The sequence below is a fragment of the Erpetoichthys calabaricus genome, chromosome 6 (genome assembly GCF_900747795.2).
Source record: "Erpetoichthys calabaricus chromosome 6, fErpCal1.3, whole genome shotgun sequence".
Taxonomy (NCBI): domain Eukaryota; kingdom Metazoa; phylum Chordata; class Cladistia; order Polypteriformes; family Polypteridae; genus Erpetoichthys; species Erpetoichthys calabaricus.
The window spans coordinates 41,543,762-41,569,242 of record NC_041399.2 but is presented as its reverse complement, the minus strand read 5'-3'; the positions used below and the strand labels follow the sequence as shown (position 1 = coordinate 41,569,242).

General features: G+C 39.1%; 1 protein-coding gene across 1 annotated transcript in view; it reads left to right on the top strand.

Moving 5' to 3' along the window:
* rb1cc1 (RB1-inducible coiled-coil 1) overlaps window positions 1-25,481 on the top strand; it is a 167,810-nt gene that overhangs the window by 37,493 nt on the left and 104,836 nt on the right. The window contains 4 exon segments of the mRNA XM_028803522.2: window positions 918-1,047; window positions 13,331-13,457; window positions 14,478-14,492; window positions 14,494-14,649. Of these exon segments, the coding sequence (XP_028659355.2) occupies window positions 977-1,047; window positions 13,331-13,457; window positions 14,478-14,492; window positions 14,494-14,649 (369 nt within the window). The 5' untranslated portion in view covers window positions 918-976.

The window sequence follows — 25,481 nt, the reverse complement described above, 5'->3', positions numbered from 1 at the left end:
ACATTTTGTAACATTTATTACTAAAATATGAAAAAGTTTCTGTTTTAGCAATGTGTTTACACAGATTACTGTAGAAACGGAACACGCATGAAATGCATGTATTCCAAATAGCGATCTATTATTTCTATTCTAAAACTCCAGCAGTTCAGTCACTCCCAGGTAATCAAACAAGGCATGAGCTGGGAAAACTTAGTGAACGTTCTGCGACGGTGGGGGATGGAATAGCCGGCTGCTCCTCTTAATCGGCACATTTAGAAGACAAAAGAGAGGTGAGAACAGTTTTAAGGTGGGCTGGATCTACAAGTTTTTTCGTAGACTCTGGTAATTCTAGTGTTAAGAGAAAATAAATAATTACCAGAATGAAAAGCAGGATTGTGTGTGTGTTTGTATACATCTGTGCATTCCAGATCCTTGCTTTCATTTTACAGTTTTCTTGTATTTATAATGTCATTTTTGAGTGGGCCATAAGTACTGATTATTTTCATTGACTAATTTTGGAAATGTATGGGCAAGTGTTACAATCTAAGGTGAAATTTTCATAACTGTAATTTATTTTAGTACTTGGTCATGTCATGTTTGTTTTTTTTGTTTCCTCCCACAGTCCAAAGACATGCAGGTTAGGTGGATTGGTGATTCTAAATTGTCCCTAGTGTGTGCTTGGTGTGTGGGTGTGTTTGTGTGTGTCCTGCGGTGGGTTGGCACCCTGCCTGGGATTGGTTCCTGCCTTGTGCCCTGTGTTGGCTGGGATTGGCTCCAGCAGACCCCCGTGACCCTGTGTTCAGATTCAGTGGGTTGGAAAATGGATAGATGGATGTTTGTTTTTCAGTTATACAACTAAAGTAGAAGAGCTGAATAGTATTTTATGTTTTAGCATTGGGTTATTTAATTTTTTTTTTATTATTCCATTTTAACTGTAGGTTCTTAAACCACTAAATGAAAATCAAACAGCAAGGTGAAGAACGTTGGAGAATTCAATATGAAGTTATATGTATTCCAGGTCAACAATGGAACCACCTTGACTTTTGACACTGAACTTGCTGTACAGACGTAAGTATAATTCTCAGTGCATATCTGTATTAACTTGCCATCTTCTTATTATTTTTAACTCTTCTATGTTTTATTCATTTTTATATATATCATATGATCTTAAAAAAACTGCTAACTCAAATTCCACTAGTTTTGATGTATTAAGCAATATTTGATGACTAATACCTTTGATAACTTGTACAGAGAAACTTTTCAAATATAATCATAATTATGAGGATTACTTTTTTAAAATTAACAGCAAAACTCCTTTTCTTACTTTGCATATGTGTTTACTACTTTTTTTTCTTACCTTTTCCTACCATGAAAAAGATTTTGTGTTTTTGTATGTCAATCAATCAGTTAGCCATTATTTTATATTGGACCTAGTAGAAATTTAGTGCATTACTACAGTGTAAAATCATCCACAGTCAGTCATACCATGCCATTTCAGAGCAACAAGTTAATTGTGCATGCTTGTTATGGGATGTAAAAATAAGCCAAACTTCTTGGAGAAAAGCAATATAAATATGTGGAGGAAAGTACAACTAAATAACTCTTAGAATGACAATGTGTCTATGCGCAGTTTTATGTTTTTTTCCCATAAAGAATTAAACCAAATTGCACCACCATGGTGACACTCGTAAGAAAAATATTTTTTTTCCTTTCAAGTGTACAATTTTTATGAAAGTAATGAACTAATAAAAGTATTTTATAAAGTAACGGTCTGGTGATGGTTCAGTGAAACCAATAGAGAATATCAAATTGCTTAAATCTGTGCCAAATGTGCTTAGAAACATACTCATTAAAATGTAGAACATGTGCTAGGTCTTCATATTGGATTATTGATAAAAACATTTCCATGGTAGAAAAGATTGTGTGCTTTGGTGTCAAGAAAAGAAAAATCTTTCAGGTCCATGCAAAGCACATAACAATTAGAAATGTATTGTTTAAAATGTACAGCAAGTGATTGAATAATTGTAATAATAATAGTTTTGGAAGTATAAGTATGTGAACAAGAAGCTTTGTACACAAAATGCTGCCTAGCATGTCCTTTAAAGATATGAAGATAAGTTCACAAAAATGCAGGTATAGCAGTGCAGCGCCCATTGTTATTAAAATTCATCACATGCATTCAGTATTCGTTAAAATATTTAATAAAAAGATGTATAATTAGTGTACAAGTACCAAAGGCATAACAACCTTAAGGGACTCCTTTTAAAAATATCAGATTATTGCAGAAAAAATAGGTTTTGTTACCAAAATATATAAAACTATATTTCAAAGTTAAATGAGAGTGTTTGCTGGTGCAACTTGCTTTGCTTCCCAAGGAGTTTATATGTGAGTCCCTTCTCATGTGAACAAAATTTTCATTAATCTATTAAACTGAACAGAAGCTTTGTATTTGAAAAAATTAGACTCAATACAAAAGATTAGTCCTGATAGGTTTTTGGGCATTTAGTATCTACAGATATGTCTTCTTTTCCAGTTTGTTATCAGGATCAAGTAAATTCCTTGCATTTTTAGAATCAAGATTCTAAACAACATGTTATTATTATTATTATTATTTTTATAATAAGAAAGCAAAAAATATCCTTCATCATATATCTTCATATGTATAGTAGCATTCAATGGAGGTAGCCCTTTAGATTGAAAAATTGGTGGTGTGCACATTGGGCCAGGTCTGGAGAATCAGTTGACAATGGCATCTGTTTGAATCTGTAGCAGAGCAGCCTTTGCAGCTTGTGTAGTATGAGTTGGTTCATTGTTTTCAATTCTTTTCTCAACACCTCTCCCTGAATAACTGCAAATAAGCAAAAAAACAAATGAGCTTAATATTGATCGGTTTTGTGAGGCTTTTGAGGCATGTTGTCAATAGATATCACATCTCAGCCTCATGAAATTCTTTGCACATAATGTTGCCAAGACTAGGTTGGATCTAGAATTTCTTTGGTGTCTGAGAATTGCCGTTCCTCATTGTTTTCACTGCAGTTTGCACTTTGGATGGTAGCGATGAATCCAAATTTCCTCTCCAGCTATGAAATGATTATTTAATTTTTTCCAGCCTCAGGTAATTAGCTCAGATTTACCTGAACCATAACTAATTCCTGTACTGTTTGCTGTCTCACATACTGTCACTGTTCAGTTCTCCATCATGATTTAATCAATGGTGGCAGCATTTTCTTCTCTTGTGGATGCTGAAGGCGAGCCAGACCTTAGGTCATTTTGAGAGACCACCTGCAACGATGGAGTTCTGCATCATGTCTCTTGACTATGGCATATAATGGGAACTATTAACTTGTGCACATTGACTACAAATTAATTTTCAGAGGTGTATTGTTTTTTACAAATGGTAGAAACCTGTAATTCATATATTGTGAAAAGGAGCTAATTTTTGGCCACTTAAATAAAAAGTACCATAGAATAACCGTTTCAAAATCTCTCTCAAAAATTTTTGTCACCACTCATTTGCTTCTGACATTTTTTTAATAAAAATTAATTTGCCGATTAGCTTCACTTTTAAGAATCTAGTTCTTTTCTTCTCAATTTCAGAAAAATAGGGACTTGGTGATTAATGAAACACTGACATACCAGTGGCAGTTTGCCGTGATTAATAGGCATAATTAGATATGTAATGGGATCAATAAAGACAGATGGTAACTAAATTAATAATTTAACTAATCAAGTAATGGGTTGTGCTGATCATAAAATTAATGGCTGAAAACAACATAGGGGTTTTAGTATACTGTATGAAGATTTCCCAAATGAGGAGAAGGAAAGAGAGATGGACTACATCTGTGCCATTGCCCAGCCAACCCTGATGAGAATGTCTCCAGTGAAAAGGAGTTTATATGATTCAGTCTTAGATGCAATCTGCTGAGTTGTGGAATTGGAAAATAAAGAAAAGGATTACAATGTCAAGAGTAAAAAGAACAGTAAGATATTCTTGAGGAGCCATTTGAAATGAACTGGGATCTTCAATAACTCTCTCGTATATGGAATATTCCATTGGTGATAAAGAGCAAGAGCTATTATGAACTGTAATGCAGATATCTTTGGAAACAATATATTTTTATTATATTAAGTATTTATAATTTAAATTATCCTTTTACTTGCACAAATAGGTTAAGCTATAATATTTCAATTTGCAGAAATCTGTTAGATGATCACTCCTTCATCATAAATATCAACTTAAGTGTAGTCGGCAATAGTAACCCTTGGGTGTATTCTGAGACTTTTGTGTCAGAATGGTTTTGAATGGTCTATAACATTACGCTCCAGAATACCCAGACTAAACTAACACAAGATAAACCAATCATAGCACAGCAGAGAAATGTAGATATGAAAGTAGCAAAACACAATTTCTCAATGTAAAATGATATGTGTGCAGATTTAAAAAGGTGGTTAATGTTCAGTATAATCTTCTTCTTCTTTCAGCTGCTTCTGTTAGGGGTTGCCACAGCGGATCATCTTCTTCCATATCTTTCTGTCCTCTGCATCTTGTTCTGTTACACCCATCACCTGAATGTCCTCTCTCACCACATCCATAAACCTTCTCTTAGGCCTTCCTGTTTTTCTCTTGCCTGGCAGCTGTATCCTTAGCATCCTTCTCCCAATAAGCTCAGCGTCTCTCCTCTGCACTTGTCCAAACCAACGCAATCTCACCTCTCTGATTTTGTCTCCCAACCATCCAACCTGAGCTGACCCTCTAATGTACTCATTTCTAATCCTGTCCATCCTCGTCACACCCAATGCAAATCTTAGCATCTTTAACTCTGCCAACTCCAGCTCTGTCTCCTGCTTTCTGGTCAGTGCCACTGTCTCCAACCCAGATAACATAGTTGGTCTCACTACCGTCCTGTAGACCTTCCCTTTCACTCTTGCTGATATCCGTCTGTCACAAATCACTCCTGACACTCATCTCCACCCATTCCACCCTGCCTGCACTCTCTTTTTCACCTCTCTTCCACAATCCCCATTACTCTGTACTGTTGATCCCAAGTATTTAAACTCATCCACCTTCGCCAATTCTACTCCTTGCATCCTCACCATTCCACTGACCTATCTCTCATTTACACACATGTATTCTGTCTTGTTCCTACTGACCTTCATTCCTTTCCTCTCTAGAGCATATCTCCACCTCTCCAGGGTCTCCTCAACCTGCTCCCTACTATCGCTATAGATCATAATGTCATCAGCAAACATCATAGTCCACTGGGACTCCTGTCTAATCTCGTCTGTCAACCTGTCCATCACCGTTGCAAATAAGAAAGGGCTCAGAGCCAATCCCTGATGTAATCCCACCTCCACATTGAATGCATCCGTCACTCCTACCGCAGACCACACCACAGTCACACTTCCCTTGTACATATCCTATTAAACTCTTGCATACTTCTCTGCCACTCCCAAATTCCTCATACAATACCACAACTCCTTTCGAGGCACCCTGTTATATGCTTTCTCCAGGTCCACAAAGACTCAATACATCTCTTTCTGGCCTTCTCTATACTTCTCCATCAACACCCTCAGAGCAAATATTGCATCTGTGGTGCTCTTTCTTGGCATGAAACCATACTGCTGCACACTAACCATCACCTCACTTCTTAACCTAGTTTCCACTATGTTCAGTATTAATGAAATCATGATTTTCACAAGGAAGAGTAGACTGATTCACAGAAGGTGATGTGAGAAATGTCACTGCCTTGTATCCAGGGCCTTAAACATGCCCTGTTATACAACAAAATCAGGATGGAATCTCTGGAATTTGTAATGCTATAATTTGACCATCCTAAGCAACAAATTAATGCTTTGGAAAAACAACATTAGAGAAAGAAATCCACTGAACACCTTTATGTCCACATTCTTAGGGGAACAACATGATCTAGGATCACAGATTTCATGCTTCAGCAATGACAGGTGAGCAGACAGTGTATTTACATGTAAAACATGAAAAACGTTATCACAATACAAGACATGAGAGAAAATAAGCATGTAATAGTTACATAATCAGAATATTATCTGATTTGTTTGCTGATCTATATGGTGCATGTGCCTCCTTCAGTCATATTAAAGGGAAGGGACAAAATTTTGGTATCTGGAATATATTATTGAATCCTACCTAAAAGAAGATTGCTATAAAGGAAACAAATCCCACTTTTTCATGACCGACCTGAACAATTCTTTCTAAAATTCATCATATTTTAGATGACCATTGATAGTGACATTACCACACAGACTGCTACTGGTGCTTTAAACTGTGTTTCACCAATCTGTGTGATTTATAATTTACGTGACATTCTGCTTTGGTTATACAATTTTATGTTTACTATTTTACTGATTTTACCCTTCATCTGTTTTATTTTTTTACTAGCAAAATACCTGCGCTTCGCAACGGTGAAGTACTGCCTTAAAATTTTATAAAGAAGAAAAGTAAACCTTTCTAAGCTCAGGGAAAATATACAAATAATTATTTGTTAAGGATCTCTTTATATACCACGTTGTCAGTTCTGCCCTCCGGTTGTAATAAGACCAAGCTGTGCGCTGAGCTCACTCTTGAGCATGCAACATACAGTTGGCCATGTGAAAAGCAATCTTGCCTCAAATCGATGCCAACCTTTTGTAGGGTCTGTCCCTGAGACTTATTAATTGTCATTGCGAAGCAGAGCCTTACTGGAAATTGGAGGCGTTTGAATTGAAATGGGTTTCATCAATAACTTCGCATCCAGCTTTTGAGAGTTGAAACATTCATAAACATCAAAGTGTCCACTACTCAAATCGTTACCTGTGAATCTTAGATGTTTGAGGCATTGTCGGTTGTCCAAAGGTGTAAAATATTTGGCCATTTCGGTACACTTGAAAGTGACAACCGAACAATTCAGCGGCAGCCATCAACTCACAAGCAGAACCATAGGTGAAGGGCTTAAGCATTTCACTCTTATAGTGCTCATGTGTAGTATAATTATCTCCTGTACCGTCATCAGTCCACACCTTGAACATGTCCCAGTCATTCAATACATAAGACACAATCTTCCTCGGGATATTAAGAGTGAGCCTGATATGGCCGTGCAATATGTAACACAGAGAATGGAAAAGGCAGCTGCCATCTCTGGGCATGGAAACCACTCGGTAAGTGACAGTTCTTTGATCGATGGTGATCACCTCGATAGACATGTTAATGAGGGTACGGTTGGAACGGTAAAGGAAATGAGTACCTGAACAATGTAAACGAAGTCTAAAATACTTACACAATAACTATAGTCGTAATAAACGAACAATAAAACAACAGAGAAGCCATGGATTAAATAAAAAGGCTGCAGTTATCAGCAGGGAGACGTGAATACCGTGGCGAAGCAAGGAAAGGAATGAAGAGACCAGAGCAACGGATGGCCTATTAGCGCAAAGCATTTGTGCTTCCTTTTCATCATCCCGGACGAAATAAAGTTACCAAAATTTGTGTTCCTCAGTCGGCATAGGTAAAAGACTGCCAATGAAGTGATACACTTGTCCCTGGACTTTAAATGAAGGCATAAAATTTCCCTCAACGATTTGGTTAGCACCAAATGACGTCATTGGAAATGCGCTGTTGTACTTTCGACTGTTGTTCAAGAAATGCTCACTTTGAGGATGTTCGCCATTTAACAGGCCCTCAAGAAGGTCAGGAAGCTTATGTAAAAGAGTGAGAGAGACTTTACCAATGTTACAGCACAAACCAGGAGACTCGCATTTCCACCTATGAGCTTGACAATACTCACAGTCAACATCCATGGATCCAATGTGTACTGTTTTGTTGTTGTCGTATGAGCTGCTTTTCATTATTGGGATCGTACCTAGAAACAGAAGCTCTATTAGCTTGTGGATTTGCCTGCGAGTATTTAGCAACAGCGTCTCTATGAACTTGTGGATTTGCCTGCGATTATTTAGCGACAGCGTGTCTATGAACTTGTGGATTTTTCTGCGAGTATTTGGCAGCAGCGTCACAAAGTTGTTTCCGTCTCGCTGCATCAGAAAATGTACGACGACGTCTGACAAGCCTCCTTTTTACTGTTTTCTCACAGCTTCCGAAATAAGTACGTACATCGGTTTCGGTTAGCGCAGGGAAGCCGCCCACCAAATTTTGTGAGGATGGGGCCATAAATACGAAAGTTTAACATGGCGGATGTTGTCGAACGATATGACAGTTATACGTAGAATTTCAAAATGAAACCTGCTTAACTTTTGTAAGTAAGCTGTAAGGAATGAACCTGCCAAATTTCAGCCTTCTACCTACACAGGAAGTTGGAGAATTAGTGATGAGTGAGTCAGTGAGGGCTTTGCCTTTTATTAGTATAGATTAGTTGCAAAGTATTGATTTTAACAGAATCTGCCTATTCATTATACAGTCAGGTCCATAAGTGACACAGTTTTTATAATTTTGTCTCTCTGTGCCACCACAATGAATAAAGCAGTCATTATGTGATTGAAGTGTAGACTTTCAGCTTTAATTCAAGTGATTTACCAAAAATATTGTGTGAGCCGTTTAGGAATGACAGAGATTTTTATACATGGCCTCCCCATTTCCAGGGGCTCAAAAGTATTTGGATAAACTAACATGATCATAAATGTAATGATCATTTTCAGTATTTGGTTGAAAATACTTTATGGTCAATGACTGTCTGAAGTGTGGAACCTATGGCCATCTCCAAGTGCTAGGTTTCCGCCCTAGTGATACTTGCCAGGCCTTTACTGCAGCTGTCTTCAGTTTCTGCATGTACGTTGGACGGTGGACCTGGCTGAGCATACCATCTAGCAGTCATATTCAGAAGCCCCTTCCACACCATGTGAAAGAATGGGACAGAGAACAGAATGAAGTACTCAGTCAGAAATGCTAAAATGGCTAAGTGTGTAGCAATTGGACAGCAGAGGACATTATTGGTGAAGGCCTGTTATACTGATAACTGGACTTGAAAATATTTTTAAATTGTTCCTAGCAGGATAAAATGTAGTTTTCTTTATTTAAGTAATATTTTGTTTTACCAGTGTACTGTAGTAGAGAGTTGTAATTCTTTGAGCTGAGCTAAATGAAAGGGTGAGCTGACAGCAAGCATATGTCAATCCCATCTGTTAATGTTTTATGGTAAAGCATAATAAAATATATCACTTGTACAGTGTATTAAAACAGTCACTCTTACTTTGTCTTTCAAGCAGTATGTTCAAAACCAGAATGATCAGTTAACTCCCCAGTTTTGGGGTTATCTTTACTCCATTTTTTCAAGTCTGGCTTAATTTTCTTTTATTTATTTATTTGACCACAAAATTTCGTTTTTATGTCATTCTCATCTTAATTTTCTTTGTCTTATCCAGTTGATAGAATTGTGTCAGACAAGTTTTCACAGGTCTATGGTTTTATTTTGTTGTTGACAGAATTCTGTCATTTTTCATTGATATTTAGTATGTTAGAAAGCATGCCTGTATATTGGTCTTGCCATTTTAAAGATGATAATGAGGGAGGCGGTAGAAAGTTTTACTGTTCACTTTCTTTCTTGTAACTCTGTCTTTTTTCTACCTTCTGTTCACTATGCACAAACTGCCATATTTCCTCTTAAAATAGGGATGTGTATTGTATTAAAGGAAAGAATATATCTGCATGTTGACTGAATTTGACTGCTGATATGTCAAATGATTCAATCACAAAATAAAACTTAACAAGTTGATGTGATCAATCTCAAAGCAGACATTTAATTTTTGCTTTTGACGTATTAGGTTTTTGGAGACTATTTTACACTGAAGAAGAGTCAAATGTTTAGTTTCAGCTTCAACTAAAAAAAATTAAGGAATAAGGATATTAACACCTTAGTCAGTTCTCTTATAACACCTTGAATGATTTCTGGGGTTGGTGGCTGCTTTTTTATTTGGACAGGATCAAGTACCTGGGGTGCATGTGGATTTGGCATACTATTGCATAGACTAAGATTGCCTCACATCACTCCTTATTAGATAGATACATACATACTGTACATACAGTACATTCATACATACTTTATTAATACTAAGGGGAAATTCACATACTCCAGCAGCAGCATACTGATAAAGAAAATATTACATTAAAGAGTGATAACAATGCAGGTATACAGACAAACAATATCTTTATATAATGTTAACGTTTACCCTTCCGGGTGGAATTGAAGAGTCGCATAGTGTGGGGGGAGGAACGATCTCCTCAGTCTGTCAGTGGAGCAGGAAAGTGACAGCAGTCTGTTGCTGAAGCTGCTCCTCTGTCTGGAGATGATACTGTTTAGTGGATGCAGTGGATTCTCCATGATTGACAGGAGCCTGCTCAGTGCTCGTCGCTCTGCCACGGATGTCAAACTGTCCAGCTCCATGCCTTCAATAGAATCTGCCCTACTCACCAGTTTGTCCAGGCGTGAGGCATCTCTCTTCTTTATGCTGCCTCCCCAGCACACCACTGCTTAGAAAAGGGCACTCGCCACAACCGTCTGATAGAACATCTGCAGCATCTTATTGCAGATGTTGAAGGACGCCAGCCTTCTAAGGAAGTATAGTCGGCTCTGTCCTTTCTTACACAGAGCATCAGTATTGGCAGTCCAGTCCAATTTATCATCAAGCTGCACTCCCAGTAATTTATAGGTCTGCACCCTCTGCACACAGTCACCTCTGATGATCACGGGGTCCATGAGGGGCCTGGGCCTCCTAAAATCCACCACCAGCTCCTTGGTTTTGCTGGTGTTCAGTTGTAGGTGGTTTGAGTCGCACCATTTAACAAAGTCCTTGATTAGGTTCCTGTACTCCTCCTCCTGCCCACTCCTGATGCAGCCCATGATAGCAGTGTCGTCAGCGAACTTTTGCACGTGGCAGGACTATATATATTTTATAGTCCGATGTATATAGGCTGAACAGGACCGGAGAAAGTACAGTCCCCTGCGGCGCTCCTGTGTTGCTGACCACAATCTCAGAACTGCAGTTCCCGAGACGCACATACTGAGGTCTGTCTGTAAGATAGTCCACGATCCATGCCACCAGGTATGAATCTACTCCAATCTCTGTCAGCTTGACCCTAAGGAGCAGAGGTTGGAAGGTGTTGAAGGCGCTAGAGAAGTCCAGAAACATAATTCTTACAGCATCACTGACTCTGTCCAAGTGGGAGAGGGATCGGTGTAGCATATAGATAATGGCATCCTCTGCTCCCACCTTCTCCTGGTATGCGAACTGCAGAGGGTCGAGGGCATGGCGGACCTGTGGCCTCAGGTGGTGAAGCAGCAGCCGCTCCATGGTCTTCATCACATGTGACGTCAGAGCGACAGGCCGGAAGTCATTCAGCTCACCTGGACGTGATACCTTTGGGACTGGGGTGATGCAAGATGTTTTCCAAAGCCTCAGGACTCTCCCCTGTTCCAGGCTCAGGTTGAAGATGTGCCGTAGAGGACTCCCCAGCTCCAACACACAGGCCTTCAGCAGTCGTGGCGATACTCCATCTGGACCTGCTGCTTTGTTGGCACAAAGTCTCCTCAGCTCTCTGCTTACCTGGGCTGCTGTAATTGTGGGTTGGGGTAAACTCTCACCTATGCTGGTATCAGCAGAAGGATGGGTGGAGTGTGCAGTACTCCGAGGTGAGAGTGGGTTAGAGTGGTGAAACCTGTTAAAGAAGTTGTTCATCTGGTTTGCTCTCTCCACGTCTCTCTCGATGGTGGCACCCCAATTCGAGCTGCAGTCAGTGATGATCTTCATCCCATCCCACACTTCCTTCATGCTGTTATTCTGCAACTTCTTCTCCAGCTTTCTCCTGTTCTGCTCCTTCACTGCCCTGAGCTGGACTCGGAGTTCCTTCTGCACGCGCTTGAGCTCATGCTGATCACCACTTTTAAAAGCCCTTTTCTTCTGGTTCAAAAGGCCCTTGATGTCACTTGTAATCCATGGCTTGTTGTTAGCATAGCAGCGTACTGTTCTTACTGGAACTACAATGTCCATACAGAAGTCAGTAGTACAGTCAACAACCTCCTCAATGTCCTCACTATATGATCCCTGCAGGATATCCCAGTCCGTAGTTCCAAAGCAGTCTCTCAGAGCCTGGTCTGCCTCAGGGGACCACTTCCTGAATGTGCGTGTGGTTGTAGGTAGATTCCTCACTCTTGGTTTGTAGATAGATAGATAGATAGATAGATGGATGGATGGATGGATGGATGGATGGATGGATGGATGGATGGATGGATGGATGGATGGATGGATGGATGGATAGATAGATAGATAGATAGATAGATAGATAGATAGATAGATAGATAGATAGATAGATAGATAGATAGATAGATAGATAGATAGATACTTTATTAATCCCAAGGGGAAATCCACATACTCCAGCTTTTTATGATACTTTTTGTTTGGTAGTGAGTTCACATTTCCCAGGATAACAGAAGGCAGCAAAGGTGTGTAGCGCCACTTTCTCGCTAAACTCTTGACTTAAGTTATTAAGACTGCTAGGTAAGGGTATGTTGCCTTGTTAGGAGAAGGAACTTTGAGCACCTCTCAAAACTTGGGCGGACACTTTATTAGAATGTGTGGAAGCCGTACTGGCTATTACATTGTCATAAGCCACAAGCTCATATAGTTCAATGCATTCTACCTTTCAAGTCATTAGAGTGCATTTCAGAGTAATGGCAGCCTTTTGATGTGTCTCTTTCTTGTTCATCCTTCAGTTTTGGTGGCACCATATGCCTCTTCTCCTTCATAAAAAGGTAGTTTTTTTATTTTATCTACAACTAGCCCTGGTAACCCAACCAAGTAACAACAGAGTGCTTCTGCCTCCCAAGTTGATATCTGTTTTATTTTTTCTGTGTTCAGTAAGGGATCATCCAAAATAACGAGCCTGCATATAGTGCAAAGGTACAATTTCTTTCTTTGTTTAGATGTGTTACATCATTTCAGTTGCTTGTGAGTTGAGCCTACTTTACTCCAAAATCTGATTTTCCAAAGTTTTATTTGTGGTTTTCAAGGTTCTCGTTATGTTTTCTTACAAATTAAAGATGTGTTTTTTCATTTATTTAATTGTGTTTGATTTTCTCATTCAACCCATCCATTTTTCTGCTTAACTTAGCTCACTTAATCCAGTGTCAGGGCTTATGGTAGCAGGTTTGGAAAGCAAACACCAACCCTCCAGAACACTGTGTCCTCCACAAGCTATCTTATGTGTACAACACATATTTGCTCAAATTGGAAGCATTTTAAAGCATTATTTTAAATATTGACAGTATTGTTTGTTTAATAACTATTTTTTTCCTCTAGATTCTGATTTATATTATTATTATTATTTATTTTTTAGTGTAGCTGATCTTAAACATGCTATCCAGATCAAATACAAGATTTCTATTCAAAACCAAGTTCTGGTTGTCAATGGTGGAGAGTGCATGGTTGCAGACAGGAGAGTTTGCAGTTATAGTGCTGGCACGGTAAGTTTAATGTCTAAATAAGCAATTATATTGTGTGTTATGCTTGTAAATGACCTTTTAATTGTTTTGTACACACCTGGAAGTTTACTTTTTATAAAATGCATTTTGGAAAACCTACATTTTCAAAAATAATAAACAAATGACATGCATATGGATAATGTAGAGTATTAATTTATGTCAGGGATTCTAAGGTGACTAAAGGAGATTGGTGTAAGGCCTGGCATTTAGCTGTAAAATGCCTGTTTCATCACCTCCTTTGAGGGGTTAGCCAGCCAACCTTGTCTTGAAATCAGCACACAGAAAGAAAGAGAGAGACATTAAAGAAAGTGAAGAACAACATCTAGTGGAGCCAATGTTTATGTAGACATTTTTCATAATTAAGGGTATGTTTTCTCAGGGTTGTAAGGAATAAAACTGTATTTGCAAACAGTGCTTTTACGAACTGCTGTATAGCATACAATGTTATGAATATAAATTTGTCTGTGGCCTTAGCATATAACTTAATAGAAACAAAAAAATAATAATTTAGCATTGTCAGCATTAGAATAATGTGTTTTGTATTGCTGTAACTATGACTTTTCAAAGTGACACACATCAACAGACATCTAAGAAATGTAGTTTTGGATAGTGAAAGGCAGCAATCATTGGCTATTAACCTTAGTATTATATCATTGATTATACTGCTTTTCATTGGAGTGCTTTAACGTGAACATTTAATGTTAATTCTGTTTTTTATTATACTTTGTATATTAATAAATGTTTACATATGTAGCTTGTACTTTACATTTCAATCATAATTTACTTTAAAGCTGTTGTCATCTTATTGATAGCATGTGTGTTATTTTGGAAATTTGAATTGAATATGAAATTTGAACTTTATAAACTATTTGAACTATATTTTTCTGATAACTTTCCCATCATTTTACTTCCTTGTTAATGCAATTACTATTAAACCACATCTCTTGAATATACAGAATCCTACTAAAACTATGCTTTTTTTGCATTTTTTTTTAATTCTAGGATACAAATCCCATTTTTTTTGTTCAATAAAGAGATGATCTTATGTGAACGCCCTCCAACGATTCCAAAAACAACTTTTTCAGTTGAAAATGAAATGGAGCTAAAAGTAGAGGAGTCCCTTATGATGCCAGCTGTTTTTCACACTGTTGCCTCCAGAACACAATTAGCTGTGGTAGGTATGACTTGCCAAATAATAACGTGCAATTACTAGTAAAATAGCATCATTTCTGACATAGTTTAAAATGTCAATTTTTATTTACAATTTAAAGCCACAGAGAGTACCTTTTTTTCTTAAATTGAGTTTTTATTATTAGTGTGAGAATGGTATTTTTTGAACTACTAAATAAAGTTGTACTAAAAGCATAGACTGACATAACCTTTTCGTAATACAGTGGAACCTCGGTTTGCGAGCATAATTTGTTCCGGAAACATGCTCGCAGTCCAAAGCACTCGTATATCAAAGTGAATTTCACCATAAGAAATAATGGAAACTCAAGATGATTCGCTCCACAACCCAAAACTATTCATATAAAAATGATTAATACAAAATATAAAGTAAAAATACATAAAACAAATTAAGCTGCACTTTACCTTTGAAAAGAATCATGGTGAGTGAGTTTCTAAACTCTTGTAGGATTCCACCCAACGGGATGACACGCGGAAGAGCGTCCCAAAGCAATCGCAGTCTCCCAGCGCTGTAGCAGTTCGCCGTAAAAGCGAATCTGAAAAGATCGCGGACATGCAATAAGTGCCTGCCGTCGATGGGTGATACAAGGAACAAGGAGCATTATAAATACGCAGGGCACAGTATTACTTGGCCACGACCCTGCCAGACTGCTGTGTATAGGAGAGTGGCAGATCCCACTACAATAAATAAACCGCGCTGTTGCTGTTTCAAGCTGAATAAAGCTGGTGTTGCTAAAGTACTGAGACTCAGCTTTGTGTTTTGGGGTGCAAGACGGGGACTCACACGTCACAGTACATACACACACACGCACACAGTTACAATGCTGTAGTAAACAGTATACGCTCGTACGGATGTTGACTATATGAGTGAGGCACGCCGACACAGACGGAGTATAGGAGACGATTGCCCACAATCCCATTGTAAGAGAGAGAGAGAAGAACCATCAGCTCAGTTGTGATCACATGACGCTCAGCAGACAAAGCGTATACAGTACATACTACTCGTATTGCAAGACCTCACTCGTTTATCAAGTCAAAATTTATTAAAAATTTTAGCTCGTCTTGCAAAACACTCGTAAACCAAGTTACTCGCAAACCGAGGTTCCACTGTATTTGAATATTAAGTGTAGTTACCATAAATTTTCACTCTATTCAGGTTGTAATGTAAACCCCTAACCAGTTATATACTGATGCTCTTTCAACCCATAATGAATTATTTAAATATGTATGTACTTATAAGGAATTGTGTATTATTGTTTTTTTATATTTTAACTATGCTAGGCTTTATTGTCATTGTCAGGGTTGCAAAATTGCAGCTGATGTATGTTTTATACAAATATCTAATGCCTAGTGGAATTAGGTTTAATTGTTTCAATTCAGTTAAAATCTGTTTGACTGCTACTTTTTGTTTGAATGAGTCTTGCTGCCTTACATTATACCTTCTGTAGTACACCAACCTGCAGTAATGACTTTTGATGTACTCTGATGACATCACTGTTTCACTTTTGCTCATTCTGTATGTGGTATGTCAAGAATTTCATAATCATAGTATTCTCTCCATAACCAGTACTTAACGTTAATTTATACCATTTGGGTCCTCCCTGCGTGGCGTTTGCATGTTCTCCCCATGTCTGCGTGGGTTTCCTCTGGGTACTCCGGTTTCCTCCCACAGTCCAAAGACATGCAGGTTAGGTACATTGGCAATTCTAAATTGTCCCTAGTGTGTGTGTGTGCGCGCGCCCTGCTGTGGGCTGGTGCCCTGCCCAGGGTTTGTTTCCTGCCTTGCGCCCTGTGTTGGCTGGGATTGGCTCCAGCAGACCCCCGTGACCCTGTGGTTAGGATGTGGCAGGTTGGATAATGGATGGATAGATGGATGGATGTTTTGATTTTGGTCTCTTACTTACTAAGAATCTGTTTGCAGTTGTCATCCTTATTTTTGAGGTCATCTCTACTTAAGATACTGTCTTTAAGCACATGTACCTTCACACTGTGTTTTGGAGAGAAAATAAAATTACATTGTTAAACACAAATTTTTAAGTAACACAAAAATGCAACATACTATGAAAATTGGCTTTGACAGATTAAATACGTTTAGCTATAGTGCAGGATTCTGATGAATTAAACTTTGCAAAATCAAAGTAATACAAGATAAATTTCTAATATATACATTGAGATTTTAAACCTGACTGACTAAACAAATATAGAGTAATAATTGATCATGCCATTTCACTGAAAGAAAATGTTTTTGAAACTGGCAGGTGAAGCATCATAAGCTTAAGGCCAGGTTTATACTTCACACGACACAATGCATGCTGCAGCGGACGCTCCTGCTACGCAAGCATTTTACTGTTTATGCTTGCGCGCGTACTTTACGTAAATCTGAAAGAATCCACCAGGTGGCAGTGTGAGGTATTATCATGGTGAGAAAAGGTTTCGCTTCGCTGTGTTGTGAATTGCCTGGAACACCCATTAAATTCCGATGACACCTTGCCGCAATATCTCTGAAAAGGATGTTTAATGATTAAATCCATCAATCCAGGATGTGCCCATTTCAGCTAGCATTGGGTATGAGGCATAAACAATCCCTAGACAGGACATCAGCTCATTGTAAGGTGAATACAAGCACTCACATGCACTAGTATTTTAGTGTCACCAAATCTGCATATCTTTGGAAGGAAACCGGAGTACACTATGGAAACCCAGCAGGAAAACATGTAAACTCCAAGCAAGGAATACCAGTGACGTGACTCCCTGCGAGACAGCAGTGCTACCACTCCGCCACCATGTAACCCACTTATGTGAAATTATTAACAGTATTCATTATTTAAACGAAATTAACGATTTTGTCTGTAAAATGTAACATACATACTTTAATGCATTTCATCATGAAAGTGCTATCAAGTATAAATCTAAGGATTCTAAATGTGCAGAGAGTTGGAATATCATACATTTAATGTATGTTCTGTGTGGTGATCTATTGCTGCTTGCCGCTGCTGTCAGGTCAGGAGAAAGTTCCACTTCAATCACAAAATACAACTTTTCACCATGTCCTTAATTTTTTTTCTCTGTGGCTGTACATTATGTTGCTGTTGTGAAGTTGCAAAAAAAAAGACCGCACAAAAGATGGTATGTGAGACTTTTAAAATGTATCGTGTCATTACGATGGGGAATATGAAACGCTTAAATATAAAAGCACCACGAATGCATCTGTATGTCGGCATTTTGCTTCACCACATCTAACCACTCATCAAACATCGAAGCGCGCATTGATCCTGTAGGATCCGCATAGAGGCTTTCTGTCACATGTAGATAGTAAACAGAGACTCTGACATCGCATTCCAACTTTTGATACACTGTGCTCCTGACTTTTTGCTGGTACTGCAACTCGTGCACGCGTCGCGTTAATTTCTGAGGACCTGCTCAGAGGATGAATGAAATGAATGCTGGAAGCGCGTGGCAGCCGTGATGCGTGCACATACGTGTTCTGAGCGTGAAGTATAAACGAGCCCTAAAAGCCACAGGGGAAAATTCAGTCTTCTGCCTTGGTTTGAAAATCAAAACTGATTTTTTATCATAAACAGACCTAAGAAGAGTAACAGAGATCAAGGACCTCAGAGACAATAAGCATTTGTGTTCAATTGTGATAATTTATTTTTTTTAACAGAAGGTCGGCTAGTGATTTCAAATATCTAACAGGTTTATATAGTATAAGGAGCTTAATTTCAACTCTTGAGCAAACAGCTTATAAATCAATAGAGTATGCAAGGTGATTTGATATCTTACAAGAGGCCAGTGTAAGTGAGCCATCTGATACATAATGTAACCAGAGTATTTTGCTTTCAGACTAGGATTCTGAATACAGTAATCTTAACCTACCATACATAAGACTTAAAACTGCATAGCCAAAATCATTCTGTTTTCAATTTTTTATTTAAAAGTTAACAATTTAAAGTGATGCAGAGTTTACTGGTGGGAAGTCTGGAATGTTTGTTGGCAAAGTCCTTTGTTGTTTTTTTTAATGTACAAAGTGTTCTGACTTTTTGAAGTGAGCCAAACAGACTGAAGATTTTTTCCAAGAAGTAATTTTGAGATACACAGCAGTTGAACAACTGCCAAAAGCCTCTGACATATTAGTACTCCAACTAATCTTGTGCTTTAAATGCTTAGTTTTTGAAGGGATGGTTAACCCTATTGTCATAACATCAGAAATGCACTATGTAGATTCCAGAAGAAAAGAAAATTCTGTTGTTTCTGTGTTTATTTTTACTTTTTTGTTTTTTTGTAAGTGAAACATATTTTTGTCTAATTTTCAAACTCTCATACTTCTTGAAATTGCCATATGAAATGAAATTTTCAGTTGTATTAATAAGCCATTGATTAGCAGCTGTGGGCAGCAGAGTGGTGCAGTGATAGTTTTGCAGCCTCACAGTAAAGAGACCAGGGTCTGCATCCCAGGTGTTTCCTATGTGCAGATTGTATGTTGTCCCTGTATATGCGTGGGTTTCCTCTGCATGCCCCAGTTTCCTTTCATATTTCAAAGGTTAGATAAATTGGAAATTCTAAAGCTGTATGTGTGTGTTTGCCCTGCAGTGGACTGGCTCATTACCTGGATGTTGATCCTACCTTGCACTTAATAATTGCTTGGATTGGCTCCAGCTGCCCTGCAATCCTGTCTGAGATATGCAGGTTAGAAAAATTGATGAGTGGATGATACTTAATTGTTTATTTTTAGTGTAGTACAAAAATCAAGCTTGTGTGTTTATTAAATAAAAAAGTAATGTTTTTCAGATAATAAAATGAAGTTTTAACTGTGATTCGTAGGCAAAACTGGATACATTGGAAGATGTCAATGTTTAATTGGAAGAATTCAAGTTTATTTAATTTGTTCAGGTGTTCTCAAAAGAATTAGTTTTGTGAGTGCTGAGTTGACAGAAATGTATGGACATTTATGAGCTGCATGCATTCAGACAGAGAAAATGACGTCCATAGATAAAATGTCCCAGATGCTCTAGTGAAGTTCTTTAAGCATTATGGCAAGCAACATCTTGTGAACAGCGGTATAAAGTGCTAAGATAAAAGCCAAGCGTTTAGTGAGAAAGTGGCGCTACAAACCTTCGGTGCCTTCTGTGATTCTGGGAAATGTGAACTCACTACCAAGGTTATTATAGTTTTGTGTTTTATATTAGTTTTTATTTCTATATTTTTTTCTGACCTTACTTAGAAATTCAGTTTAGTTTTAGTTTTCCTTCATCGTGTATTTTTAGTTTTAATTTAGTTTTTATTTCACAAAGGCATTTCTATTTTATTTTTATATCTATTAGTTTCAGTTTTAGTTTTAGTAATTATGGCATGGAGCTCCTACGGTGTTTAGTTTTGTGTGGCAATCAGACAGAAGTGTACACTTAACAGATTTGGATACAAGTTTAATGTTAGTGGAAGCTACACTACATAGTTTGAAAAAGTGATTGGTCAGTAACAGTATGCTGATCTTGTATGATGACCTTGTCAGTCTCTCAATCGGTGTTGTTTCATTTTCAAAAATCGGGAGTTGTCTCCCCTTGACTTTCTCATGTACTCAGATATGGGGATGGATGATTGAGGAGTAAACCGCAAGAAAATGGTTATAATTTTATATTGTGCACATTAAAGAACCATCAACAGCAAATCAAATCAAATTAATAATATATATTGAACAATTATTATAAAAGTAAAGTCGAATAAATCATACTCTTCAGCTGCAAGAATAAAAAAAAAAAAAAAAAATCAAGTAAAAAAAAATCAATTCAGGTAAAGTACCACTTCCGGTTCATGGATTTGGCCCAAAATTCAATACAGATCTACAATTTTGGTGTAACAACCACATGCCGAATTTCATCTATCTATCTCGTTGCATTTTTGAGTCATCGTGTTTACACACACACACACACATGCACACATACAGACATAATTCAAATAAACGGCATTTTCGGACTCAGGGAGGTCTAAAATGTTGAGATTCATCAAAATCTCGAGGTCGAATTTGTTCATGATTACTTTCTCCTATACTTCGTATAGGAGAAAGTAAAAACGATTCCTCCTGTGTAATCTGACAGATGAATTACTGTCAATGAAAAGCAGACACCTGAAAACTGAAACGTTACTCATGCGTGATTTTTCTGTCCATACAGTAAAGGTTTTGTTGACCAGCACATTCCGATTTCAGGTGTTTGATTTACATCTTAATATACAACAAGCGCAAAGAAAGGCAGCACAGTAAATTGCTTTCTATTTCACACGCTTTACGTGCCCGTATTCGCAAATTCTGTGTGAACACCCATCCTCCTTCATCAGCTGCTGTTCATTGGATGGATATATGTGAGTGGCTCGTGGTGGATGACTTTCTGTTTTAGAGTTTAAAGTTACAAGGGTTAAAGAATAACTGCAAGAATATTCATTCAAAAACGAAAACTCAAAATATTTTAGTAAATTATTATTTTATTTCAATTAGTCTTTCCAGCTACTTTAATAGTTTCATTTAGTTTTCGTTTTTCATTTTGGTTTTGTTATTTTATTTCAGTTTATGAAAATGTTGTTTTAATAATAGTTTCAGTTTTTATTTTAGTTTTCGTTAACTATAATAACCTTGCTCACTACCAAATAAAATCGACGAACTGGCTGCGCTGGTAAAAAATGTCAGGACCTACAGAGAATGCAGTTTGTTGTGATTTAGTGAAACGTGGCTAACAACTAACATCCCAGATGGTAACGTGGAGCTACCCAGGTTTACCACAGTTAGAGCAGACAGAGACGCAAGTATCTGCGGGAAGCAGAAAGAAGGAGGACTCGCACTCTATGTCAATACAAGATGGTGCAACTTTGGACATGTTAATGTTAAAATCTCCACTTGCTGCAGGGACATCAAACTGTTGGCCATAAGTCTGTGTCTTGCTCAGAGAGTTTGGACACGTCATTTTTGTTATTGTATACATCCCTCCTCGGGCAGATGTGGAGTTAGCGGGTGACATCATCCATTCCAATGGGGCTAAATTACAAACACAACACCCCAAGGCACTTGTGCTAATCACTAGAGACTTCAACCATGTAACGCTGGACAAGACATTACCTGCCTTCTCCCAGTATGTGGATTGTAACACCTGGGGAAATAGGACTATTGACCTACTGTATGCAAACGTTAAAGACTCATACATCACCACCCCGCTGCCTGTGCTTGGGAAAGCAGATCATAACCTGGTTCTGCTTCAGCCTCACTACAAACCAAGAGTGAGGGAGCTACCTACAACCACATGCTCATTCAGCAAATGGTCCCCGGAGGCAGAGCAGGCTGTGAGAGACTGCTTTGGAACTACGAACTGGGATATCCTGCAGGGATCTTATAGTTGAGGAGGTTGTTGACTGCACTACTGACTACATCAGCTTCTGTATGGACATTGTAGTTCCAGTATGAACAGTGCGCTGCTATGCTAACAACAAGACACGGATTACAAGTGACATCAAGGGCCTTTTGAACCAGAAGAAAAGGGCTTTTAAAGGCGGTGATCAGCATGAGCTCAAGTGCATGCAGAAGGAACTCCGAGTCCAGCACAGGTCGGCGAATGAGCAGTACAGGAGAAAGCTGGAGCAGAAGTTGTAGAATAACAGCATGAAGGAAGTGTGGGATGGGATGAAGGTCATCACTGGCTGCAGCTCGAAGCGGGGTGCCGCCATCGAGAGAGATGTGGAGAGAGCAAACCAGATGAACAACTTTTTTAACAGGTTTGACCACCCTAACCCACTCTCACCTCGGAGTACTGCACCCTCCACCCATCCTTCTGCTGATACCAGCATAGGTGAGAGTTTACCCCAACCCACAATTACAGCAGCCCAGGTAAGCAGAGAGCTGAGGAGACTTTGTGCCAGCAAAGCAGTGGGTCCAGATGGAGTATCGCCACGACTGCTGAAGGCCTGTGCGTTGGAGCTGGGGAGTCAACCTGAGTCTGGAACAGGGGAGAGTCCTGAGGCTTTGGAAAACATCTTGCATCACTTCAGTCCCAAAGGTATCACATCCTAGTGAGCTGAATGACTTCAGGCCTGTCGCTCTGATGAAAACCATGTAGCGGCTGCTGCTTCACCACCTGAGGCCACAGGTCCGTCACGCCCTCGACCCTCTGCAGTTCGCATACCAGGAAAAGGTGGGAGCGGAGGATGCCGTCATCTACATGCTACACCGATCCCTCTCCCACTTGGACAGGCAGTGGTGCTGTAACAATTACATTCCTGGACTTCTCTAGCGCCTTCAACACCATCCAACCTCTGTTCCTTAGGGACAAGCTGACAGAGATGGGAGTAGATCTGGTGGCATGGATTGTGGACTATCTTAAAGACAGACCTCAGTATGTGCGTCTCGGGAACTACAGGCCTGACATTGTGGTCAGCAACACAAGAGCGCCGCAGGGGACTGCACTTTCTCCGTTCCTGTTCAGCCTATATACATCGGACTTCCAATACAACTCGGTGTCTTGCCACGTGCAAAAGTTCACTGACGACACTGCTATTGTGGGCTGCATCAGGAGTGGGCAGGAGGAGGAGTACAGGAACCTAATCAAGGACTTTGTTAAATGGTGTGACTCAAACCACCTACAACTGAACACCAGCAAAACCAAAGAGCTGGTGGTACATTTTAGGAGGCCCAGGCCCCTCATGGACCCCGTGATCATCAGAGGTGACTGTGTGCAGAGGGTGCAGACCTATAAATAACTGGGAGTGCAGCTGGATGATAAATTGGACTGGACTGCCAATACTGATGCTCTGTACAAGAGAGGACAAGAGTCGACTATACTTCCTTAGAAGGCTGGCGTCCTTCAATGTGTGCAATAAGATGCTACAGATGTTCTATCAGACGGTTGTGGCGAGCGCCCTCTTCTATGTGGTGGTGTGCTGGGGAGGCAGCATAAAGAAGAGGGATGCCTCACGCCTGGACAAACTGGTTAGGAAGGCATGCTCTATTGTAGGCATGGAGCTGGACAGTTTGACATCTGTGGCAGAGCGACGGGCGCTGAGCAGGTTCCTGTCAATAATGGAGAATCCACTGCATCCACTGAACAGTATCATCTCCAGACAGAGGAGCAGCTTCAGCGACAGACTGCTGTCACTGTCCTGCTCCACTGACAGACTGAGGAGATTGTTCCTCCCCCACACTATGCGACTCTTCAATTCCACCCGGGGGGGTAAACGTTAACATTATTCAAAGTTATTGTCTGTCTGTATACCTGCATTGTTATCACTCTTTAATGTAATATTTTCTTTATCAGTATGCTGCTGCTGGAGTATGTGAATTTCCCCTTGGGATTAATAAAGTATCTATCTATCTATCTGTCTGTCTGTCTGTCTGTCTGTCTGTCTGTCTGTCTGTCTGTCTGTCTGTCTGTCTACCTACCTACCTACCTACCTACCTACCTACCTACCTACCTAAAAAAAATTAGTGATTTCAGGGGATACCAGTGCAAAGGGAAGACCATTGTCCGCATTAAAGTACTGTGATGAACAGAGCTGGGTAAAAATACAGATTTTCCTATTACAGTAATCCCCCCTCCATCGCGGGGGTTGCATTCCAGAGCCACCCGCGAAATAAGAAAATCCGCGAAGTACAAACCATATGTTTATATGGTTATTTTTATATATTTTAAGCCCTTATAAACTCTCCCACACTATTATAAACATTTCACGCACAATTATACAGCATAAACCATTTGTATTCTCTTAGATATTAGGTAAGATTCATTAAAATTATGTATATAAACACAGTTTACATACAGTAAAACCTAAATATTATTTTAAAGATATCGAGCGTCTCCAATATCACATATGTTACAGCCATTACGACAGACAGGCCACCAGCAATAAATATGTACAATGAAAAAAAATTGTACACAGTAAAATGTGTGTACAGTGACACTAAACTATGTACATGTAATAAGTACTGTACGTAAATAATTAATTATGGTTACTCACAAACAATGACACGACGACTTGTCCGATAACGATGAGTTTAATTTTACTGCACAACAAAGGATAGCGTTACAGCTCTTCTAAAGGAGCCTCTTCAGGCGACTGTTTAGCACCGCCGTTGTTCTTCTTCCAGCACTCTTCAATCCAAATCCCTAAAGCAGATTCCATCCAGACTACTGCCTTATCACGTCCACTTGCAACTCGTTTTGCACCCTGGTTAAAGGACACTGCGGCCGTAGATCTTATATACTTTTCCTCCTTTTTTAAATAAAAAGAATCGTGGACTCATTTATGCTGTAATGGTGTCCTGCAGCGGTGTAGCTGTTTCCTTCCTTCAACATATCCAAAACTTTTACCTTTTCTGCAATCATTTGCATCTTCTGTTGGCGCTTGGGCACGTTAATGTGAATGAGTGAGATTAGACTTCCTGGTTAATGCAGCACTCCGCCGCTGAGCCAATCAGCAGCACACAGGAACTTAACCTCGTGCTCTGATTGGGTAGCTTCTCAGCCATCCGCCAATAGCGTCCCTTCTTTGAATTCAAACGCATCCCTTGTTTGAATTCAAATGGGCAAATCAACTGAGGAAGCACACGTACTGTAGACCGCAGACATCCGCAAAGCAGTGAAAAATCCGCGATATATATTCACATATGCTTACATTTAAAATCCGCGATGGAGTGAAGCCGCGAAAGACGAAGCGCGATATAGCGAGGGATCACTGTAATCATTATTTTTCATTTTAAACAATTCAATATCAATTCTTAGTCTCAACACTGATCTCATGAATCTATATTCTGTTCAGTTATTATGCAGTATGTAGACTTTTGCTATT